The sequence below is a fragment of the Lolium perenne genome, chromosome 4 (genome assembly GCF_019359855.2).
Source record: "Lolium perenne isolate Kyuss_39 chromosome 4, Kyuss_2.0, whole genome shotgun sequence".
NCBI classification, from domain to species: Eukaryota; Viridiplantae; Streptophyta; class Magnoliopsida; order Poales; family Poaceae; genus Lolium; species Lolium perenne.
In genome coordinates, this window is record NC_067247.2 from 105,825,809 (window position 1) to 105,835,480 (window position 9,672).

A 9,672-nucleotide genomic window follows, 5' to 3' on the forward strand; every position below is an offset into this window, starting at 1 on the left:
TCAAAACACCCTAAAATGCCAAAATTTGGCTCAAAACACCCTAAAATGCCAAATCCTACCAATTTTTCCTAAGTCCAGGGGGTTTTCTGCAAAAACCCCTTTGTCTTCTACCTCCCGCCCCGCCTCTCGCCCACCCCGCCATCGCTGCCGCCCCGCTCCCGCCTCCCTCCCGCCTCCCTCTCGCCGCCAACGCGCGCCGCGGGCGGGAGCGGGCGCTAGCGCCGGCGCCCCCGCCGGCGCCCCTCCCTCTCGTCCCGCCCGCCTCCCGCCCCTCTCCCGCCCCGCCCCGGGCGGTACCGCCCCGCCACCCGCCCGCGTTGGCACCAGCCTTACATGCATCTGGGTGACGGTCTGCCTGGGCAAAGACTTCTGCAGAAGCAACTGCATGCATGGTGTATCTGTGTAGCTACTGTTAGCTGATGTACCACACCGTGATACAGGGCTAGCCTGCCTTCTACGGAATCTTACCAGTTACTAGTAATGGTTTCGATTCAATAAACTGGTCCAGTTACATCACTAGTTACTGCACCAGATGGCCAGGCCAAGAGAGCAGAGATGAGGTCAGATTTCTTCTCTGAAGTCTGAATTCAAGCCTCCTGCATACTGAACCATATGTGTTTCAACACCTCCATGGCTCTCCATACATGGATTTATACTGAATTCAGGTTTACTTTCATATAAATCACCATCCTTTCCAACCATGATTTGGACCATGACCTCCTGAGAAGAGGTGGCCAAGGATAGTTTTTGCAACCATTATGCTTGGTTGGGTATCATGTCCACGGGAAGAGGATTTTTATATCCTTCTCATTTTAGCCAACAACAGGGATGGATAGCGATTTGTTAATTTTTCATGGCCTGTGGCTTTGGTTTGGTTGAAGGTATAGCAAAATCTAGCTTCTGCACTGTAGAGACTCCGAGACGTATATGCGTTCATGCCTGGCCAGCGTACCTGATGTGTACAGATGCCGCGCGCTAAAAACCTGATGCTGACACGCATGGCTGCGGGAAGTTGCTTCCTCAGGGTAGAACCTTCCTTTCGTTCGAGAGAGACGAGATATGACAGTTTACATTCATCACCTACGAAGAAAATTCGGGCAAGTTTTGTTAGTGGCCTAATTATTGATAGATGAGGAGTTCCTGCCTCAGCTTGTTTAAGTACTTATTCAGTCAATGAATTAAGTTGGCGAGATATAATTAACTGGTCATCAAATGCCCGCATGCATCTCGTTTTGTTTCCATATAAGTATATCTTGGTCATAATTCAGCTATGAGGTTTCGGTCAGTTAGTACATGAGGTAATTGTAGTCTATATTTTACTTGGTAATTGGACTTTATCCATGGAAAGGAAGTAACAATGGGTAGTCAGACCTCGTTTTTGTCATTTCATATCCGGTGTGATGTAAACAAAGCACAATTGTTTCTCCTCTGGCCCTATTTTTTTTCTGAATCAATGTCAAGTCAGTTCTCTGATACTTTCAGTTGGTTGCCAAAGTCTAACGTCCAATTGTCAATACAGAAAGATAATGCTGTGTTTGGTTGCAAGGAATTGGGCTCTGAATTGGGGAATCTAGAATTGAGGGCCCAATTCCGCTGTTTGGATGTGCTAGGTATTGATCTGTGGAATTGCTGGCCAATTCCAAGCGGTGGCCCGCGCGAGGCAAATTATGTCGTGGCCCAATTCAGAGCTCCCGACCTCTGTATTGCCTCTGAATCGAGCGACGGGCTCTCTCTCTCCCGAAAAAGTACGAGGCGCTCTCCTCCCGTCGCCTTCCTCCGCAGCGCCGACCTCCAGGTACATCGCCGCTCCTCCGCCCTCCTCCCCACTCCGGCCGCCCTCCTCCGCCCCTCTCCGCCCTCCTCCGCCCTCCTCCGCCCTCCTCCGCCCCTCCCCTCCCTCTCCCCGTTGGTCCCCTTCCCCCAGTGCTGCCCAGTCCGAGCCGAACCCTAGGTCCGCCGGTGGTAGAGAGGCGGCGGGCGGCGGACGCGCGGCGGCGGCCCCTCTCGCGGACGAGCGGCGGCCTCCACTCGCGCGCACGTGCGCCGGCCTCCCGTCGCGCGGACGTGCGCCGGCCTCCCGTCGCGCGGACGAGCGCCGCCCTCCCCGAGCGCGGACGCGCGCCGGCTTCCCAGCGCGGACGCGCGCCGGCTTCCCTCGGCGCGGACGCGCGCCGGCCTTCCCTGGCGCGGACGACGCCGGCCTTCCCTGGCGCGGACGAGCGCGGGCCTTCCCTGGCGGCCTCCCCTGCGTGGACGAGCCTGCCCTGTGTTCTGTTCTGGCTGCCCAGTATCTATTGACTCCAATTTTATTGACTCCAATTTTATTTCGATTTTTGCAGAAGTTGTGGAGAACAAGTGCTGAGACCAATTCGTGTTGTTGCTACCAAGGTTCGAAATTCATGTTGAGATATGAACTTGGGCTATGCATATTTGTTGTTCATAATGTTAATGCTTCCATGTTAATATGAATTTGGGCTATGCATATTTAAATTTCAAACTTTGTTTGTGCATTGTAGAATCATCATGTCTCACCAAGAATTGGTTCATTACATTTGTGAAGAGAACAAACGAAGAAAAAGAAAAAGAATAATGCTCACAAAGATGTATTTTGAGGTGTCTATGGTTGCATTAGCATATGCTAGTACTCAAAGGTCACCGAGGGACCTAGGTGCCTTCGATGACTTTGAGAAGAAGGGTGCATATAGAAAGTATGTAGTGGAGAGATGTTTTGGGCTATTGAAGAAAAAATGGGCCATCCTACGTTCTTGTTCTTTCTTTTCCATAGAAGACCAGGTAATACATGTCGGTATGGTTTGTAGATGGTTTGGGTTGTTGAAGAATTGCTAACTATGACATAAATATTTGCAGATTCGAATTATTAATGCTTGTTGTGTGTTACACAACTATGCAAGGGATAGACAACATGTGAGGGATGATCTATTGCTGCAGGAGATTGACGCTGAACTAGCAGCTACGGTCCCTGAACCTGCAGATGATGTCGCACTAATTAGAAGTGTGCAGCTAAGCGAGACATGGACCACGTTTAGGCAGGATTTAGCTGATGAGATGTTTGCTGAGTACCTTGTGACACATGACGAACTAGCAATGGAGTAGTGTTCGAGTAGAAATCTAGCTTATGGTGTCCTTTTTTTGCTAGCTAGATGATGATGCTTTTGCCATTTGTGTGATATTTCCTACATGGAACCTTTGGCTGAATATATATATATATGTTTTAACTATCTACAACTTGCTATTTCTCCTTACTTGTATTATATATGTCACTTGTAGAAGCATGGCTGAACCAAAAAATAAGAAGGCTAGTAGGACTTACCTTGTGTGGACTAATGAGATGGACACTGCATTATTGTCCGTTCTTGTTGACCATCACAACAGAGGTGACCATGCACAAAATGGTTGGAAGCCACATGTGTACAATGCTTGCATAAAGCATGTGAAGGAGACATGTAATATTGTCATCAACAAAGACAAGATAGTAGCAAGAATTAAAACATTTGACAAGCATTATGAAGTCATCAACAAGATGCTTTCCCAGAGTGGCTTTGGATGGGATTGGGATAATAACATGGTGAGTGTTGACAGTGATGAAGTGTGGGCTAGATATGTGGAGGTATGTAACATACTAATTTTTTGCAACTTGACTATGCATTCTTTTGAACTTGAACATCATCTTGAATATATGTGCATATTATGTAGGCAAACAAGGATGCAGCTCCATATAGGCACAAAGAAGTGAAGAATTGGCAAGCTATCTCTACTATATATTCAAAAGACCATGCCACGGGTGCAGGTGCAAGGACAGGAGGTGAGTCTGCTCAAGTTGGATCCTCATCCGTTCCTCAGGTGGTGCTTGAGGATGATGAAGAAACTCCTGAGCTGCCTAAGAAGAAGCAACGCACTGCTGATGCTATCATGAGCATGGTGGGAGAGCTGAGAATGACGTTTGAGGAGGCTTTGAACTCAACCGCCCCACTACCACCACCACCACCACCACCAGCACCAAAGGTTACTCCTTCATCTGAAATCTTGGTTGAACTGAAGAAAATACCAGATTTGGTGGGTAATGAGCTGTTGATAGCTTATGGGAAGGTCACCGCCAACGAGCGCACCTTCGAATCACTCATGGCACTACCCATGGAACTGAGGAAGGCATGGCTCATGACCTTGCCTTGATGATTTGTGAGACGTGCTGTATCCAATTTGTGCTATTTGTGAGACATAATGTATCCAATTTGTGCTATTTGTGAGACATAATGTATCCATTTTGTGCTATTTGTGAGACATAATGTATCCACTTTCTACTATTTGTAAGACAGAATGTATCCACTTTCTACTATTTGTAAGCATAATTGTTCACTTTCTGCTATTTGTGCTATTTTCATTCATATTACATATGTTATATTGTTCAAAGTCAAAAATACTCTCAATTCCACACATGTGACATCCAAACAGGATTTGGTATTCCATTGAAATCTGAATTCTGTAGCTGAATACCACGCGCATCCAAACACTCTTTGTGGTATTCCATTGAATTGGTTGATTTGGTTTTCCATTGTCAATTCAATTCAGAGCTCAATTCATTGCAACCAAACACAGCATAAGGGTATTTGGCAGTGACAAATGGTGACATCTACTGCGTCTATTCAGGTTGCTATCTCATCCAGTGGGTTGCCATGTACACCGATTAGGACACGATTAGCTTATATTTACAAACACTATTACTCACTATATATGACAATTTTAAATATATTAAGCCAGTAAGAATCACTCTTTTCATGGTAAAGGAGTGTGTGTTACCGGGTGCTCAGAGGATCTGTGGGTCAGGTGGTGACATTGTGTCTCCATCTTTGACTTGATGGATTAACACCATGGAGCCCATAGGCCATGCACCTTTACCATCCTTTAACATGGCATGCGGCCATACTAATCTATCCACTCAAAATTAATCATCCTCACAGTAGTGATTCGAGAATTTTTAGCTAGTTTGATGTGTCCAAGGAACTTTTCACCACTGTGCAACATCAGCTTTCTGGTCACATTCGCCTTTCGCGTGGCATCTTAATAGCATGGAATTCACTATTGTGTTAGGTTTGTTCATAGCCTAGCTTGTGGTTGATAGATTGTTCATAGCCTAGTATCACTGTATCTCGTTTATTTTCTCACTTTTAGGTTCATAACTTTAAAACATGCATTGGAGCCATACTAATCTACCCACTCAAAGTTAATCATATTCACAGTGTAGCTAGTTTGATTTGTCCAAGAGACTTTTCAGCGCTTTGCAACAGCACCTTTCTAGTCAAATTCTGTCTTTCTGATGGCATCTTAATAGCACGGAATGCATTGTTGTGTTAGGTTTGCTCATAGCGTAGCTTGTGGTTGATTCGTTCGTTCATAGCCTAGCATCACTATATGTGTGGTTGCCCCTACCACCGGATCGTATGATCTATGTTTTCTTACTTTTAGGTTCCTGACTTTTGTTAGCATTAGACACCAATACTACCAATTGTCCCAATGCTCCTAATCCACTTGACTTGGCCTTTGTCGTTGGGCCTACACTAAAGCAGCAAGCAAAACCACTAGATAAGACAGCACCTGGTGTTAGTCACTGTAGGTATGGTGCCCTATCCTTTCTCCTCCCACTAGAAAATCTTCCATGTTACGGCCAGAGCAGCAGCAAGGTGTACGTGTATGTCATCTTTTCTGTATTTCCTACAAAATTGTTAGGTCTTAGTCTCCACTTTCTGAGTTGTTAACACCATGGTCTACTTTCCATCTCATGACTTTGTCAAACGAAAACGACACTAAATAAATTTCAGGCGTAATTACAAAGCTGTGTCCAGCCAATATGGTGGTACTAGGATTGTTCTCTTGTTCAATAAACATTCTAATCGGTTTTGGTTTAACGCAGATGAGGAAAGAGTGCCGATACGAGAACAGGTCAGAACAGAACAACTGGTAATTGCCATCTTTTCGTCTGAGAAAAAGTTTGTCATCTTTCTTGCTGCACAAAAGCATACGACTTTTCCAATTGGCCAGTGCATTATCTGCACTTAATTTGTTCTACTCGGCCTGCAGGGATATACTACTGTATTGTATATGTTGTGAATTTGTGATAATGTGATAGCAACACTGCTCTAGGCCAACTATGCCAATTGGCCGAAGGATTAAGCCGTTCACGATATAAAGGTTTCTGTCGTACTATAATTAAGCTGCGCTGCCGGATACTCGTCAATAGCAAAATCTCAGTATACTTAAAAAAAATGAGTTTTTATAACAGGGAAATTTTGTTCAAAAAAAAAACAGGGAAAATAGTATCAACTTCAAGTCCACTGACCTGTCAGTGTCATTCTCTGATAGAGAAATAAACTAATAATTGATGCATTGTACCTTGTTACAAATATTAAAATGCAGTCTCCAACAGAAATGTACTGTTGACGCGTTGCTTATATAGGTAGGTAGGCCGTAGGCGTAGCTCTGGTCATTGTTACGGATAAGCAGGCACTCCAGATAATGCACTGAGCCCTTGGAGCATTAATATTCGGGTCTCCAAAATGTCATCTAAAATGATTTGGAGCGTGTCACTCACTTCCCCTAAATCGTTCGGAGAACGGCACCGAATTGAACGTTTGGAGTATATTTTTCATTTGTATCGGTTTGGGGGACGTTGCTCCCCAGCCGCGTCCTCCAAACGTTGCCCCCAAACATTTTTTTTTTGCATTTTTCTTCAATAAACTAATACATAATTGGGAATGTGGTTTACACGAAGACATAGTTTGGAACATGGTTTTCCACAAACTAATACATAGTTTGAACCATGGTTGATAAAAATATAAAACATTGCAAAATAACTAAACCTAACTAGTTCCTGCATCGAAGGTTTCGTGTGTTCGCTGCCAAGAAAGAACACTCGGGGGCACACCCCTGTTGGTTCTTCCGAGGAAGAACAACCAGATATTTTCGTTGCGAAGAAACAACACTCATCAGTCGTCGTCCTCCTCGGCGTTGTCGCCGTGGTAGTGCCGGCGGCAACGCGTCTCGTTGAACACCTTGACGCTCATGTCCATCTCGCCAAAGTAGGAGAACACGAGCACGAAGCCGGCTTCGAGGCGGTGGTAGCGCGCGAACTTCTCCCAGCCGATGTGGAGGTACATCTTGCCGCGTGCGTCGTAGATCACGTCCACGATCCACCGGTTGTAGCCACAGGCATCCTCCCGCAGATGCAGCGAGCCCGGGCGCTCATCGCTGGCGACGAAGTCGGCGGAGGTGTCCGGCAGCCTCTAGATGGCGTGTGGGTCGCCCTTGAGGACGACGACGAACTTGAACAGCACGAGCCCCTTCTCGTCCTGCATTTCCGACGATGAAGACGACGGCATCGCAGGCGACAGCGAGCGTGCAGCTCTGTCGCGACCATGACCACGACCATGGCCGCGAGCTCGGCCTCCGCCTCGCCCAGCCATGGCCTCGACTCTTGAGATGGTGGCGCCTAGGGTTGGGGAGAGAGGCACTAGGGTTTGTGTGTGAGAGGTACGATGAGAGGCTGCCCTTTTTATAGGCCGGATGGAGGCGGGGGAGCGGTGGCGCTCATTAATGCCGGCATGCAGAGCTAGGCGCGATGAGACGCTTCGCTGCGCCTCTGCGGGAACTGCACCGTCGCTGCACGCCAATAACTTCCGTTGCGAGGTAGGCGACGGTTAGGTTAAAATTCAATGTGCCGCTGACGCGTCGATCCCGCCACTCCCTGCCTTCTTTTTGGTGTGCCCGGCGTCCCCGGAGCTTCCCATGTGTAGCGAGCACGGGCTCGGGGCGCTGGACACCGTATCGGGCCGCGCTGGACAAAAAACGGCCGCTCTGGACAAAAAAACGGCTTTGGGGGACGCTGCTGGGAACGTTTTTTTATCCGGCGCGTCCCAAATCCCTTTGGGGGACGGTTTGGGGGACGCGACTGGAGATGCTCTTAGACACTTGATCGCGTTCAAGCCATGCTTCCCATAGACCATTTCGATCTAGCGCGACCCAATAAAGTGTCCGGCACTCTGAGCCCGCCCCGCTACACAGGGGGCGTTGCGGGAGCGTCGAACGCAACACGGAGAGGTGTGGTGAGTGGCTGACGGAGGAGGATACGAAGTACTTCCACGAGACCACGACATCGATTTCTTCGAGTTTGTCGTCTTCTTCACTGAAGACCCTTTCGGCAAAAAGAGGCTCCCGGAGAAGTTCACGTTATTTCTCGACAAGTGGGAGCCAACCAAGGTTCAGCTGCGGAAAAATGGTTGTGGTTTTCACCGGTGGGCCACCGAGGTCCTATTCGAGGGGCAAGGCCAGATGTACCTCCACAATGGTTGGAAGCAGCTCGAGCGTGCCCGCAATCTGTAGGTCGACTGCTTGCTGAACTTCATGTACGAAGGCGTCGACGAGCTTCGCGTGAAGGTGTTCGATGACACGATGTGCCGCATGCACTACCACGTCAGTGACAACATCGGCGAAAGAGACATCAATGACACCGACGATGAGCAGAAGCCTCTAGTTTAGGGTTTAGGACAACGACGAAGGTGTTCGAGGATGGTCGCTACGTTTTACTTCAATTTCCTTCTATGTAAGAGAAGGAATCTTGAAAAAAAAATCGTTGGAAAAAATGTTTGGGGGACATGCCCTAAAAGGGGCGCCACCAAACGGCATCCCCATTAGGGCCGATCCGCCGCTTTTGTTGGATGTCGTTTGGCGGACGCGACTGGAGATGCCCTTAAGTGTCATAACCTAGCTTTCAAATTTATAGGAAACAAGGCTTGATATACTCTAAGACCATCTCGAGTTGTGTCCCCCAGACGACGTCCAGCGAAAGCGCTTGATGAAATGATTAGAGGACTGATACGCGTACAGCACGCGTCCGTTGGGAACCCCAAGAGGAAGGTGTGATGCGTACAGCGGCAAGTTTTCCCTCCGTAAGAAACCAAGGTTTATCGAACCAGTAGGAGCCAAGAAGCACGTTGAAGGTTGATGGCGGCGAGATGTAGTGCGGCGCAACACCAGGGATTCCGGCGCCAACGTGGAACCTGCACAACACAACCAAAGTACTTTGCCCCAACGAAATAATGAGGTTGTCAATCTCACCGGCTTGCTGTAACAAAGGATTAGATGTATAGTGTGGATGATGATTGTTTGCAGAGAACAGTAGAACAAGTATTGCAGTAGATTGTATCGATGTAAAGGAATGGACCGGGGTCCACAGTTCACTAGAGGTGTCTCTCCCATAAGATAAATAGCATGTTGGGTGAACAAATTACAGTTGGGCAATTGACAAATAGAGAGGGCATGACAATGCACATACATGATATGATGAGTATTGTGAGATTTAATTGGGCATTATGACAAAGTACATAGACCGCTATCCAGCATGCATCTATGCCTAAAAAGTCCACCTTCAGGTTATCATCCGAACCCCTTCCAGTATTAAGTTGCAAACAACAGACAATTGCATTAAGTATGGTGCGTAATGTAATCAATAACTACATCCTCGGACATAGCATCAATGTTTTATCCCTAGTGGCAACAAAGACATCCATAACCTTAGGGGTTTCTCACTCCCCTGCATTCACGGAGACATGAACCCACTATCGAGCATAAATACTCCCTCTTGGAGTTACAAGCATCAACTTG

At 47.4% G+C, this 9,672-nt stretch overlaps 1 protein-coding gene across 1 annotated transcript; it reads left to right on the top strand.

The window, feature by feature from the left end:
* The first annotated feature begins 1,533 nt into the window (after window positions 1-1,533).
* Window positions 1,534-4,379, top strand: LOC127293555 (uncharacterized). The gene is made up of 4 exons (XM_051323196.1): window positions 1,534-1,795; window positions 2,340-2,388; window positions 3,289-3,628; window positions 3,715-4,379. The coding sequence occupies exons 3-4, from the start codon at window positions 3,293-3,295 to the stop codon at window positions 4,189-4,191; spliced, it is 813 nt and encodes a 270-aa protein (XP_051179156.1). The 5' UTR covers window positions 1,534-1,795; window positions 2,340-2,388; window positions 3,289-3,292; the 3' UTR covers window positions 4,192-4,379.
* Window positions 4,380-9,672: the final 5,293 nt, after the last annotated feature.

What these genes read in the sequence shown, in the direction of transcription:
- LOC127293555 (XM_051323196.1), top strand. Translation starts at nt 3,293, where the DNA reads ATGGCTGAACCAAAAAATAAGAAGGCTAGTAGGACTTACCTTGTGTGG. An exon ending in TGTGGGCTAGATATGTGGAG is followed by an intron (nt 3,629 to 3,714) that starts GTATGTAACATA and finishes CATATTATGTAG; the next exon opens with GCAAACAAGGATGCAGCTCC.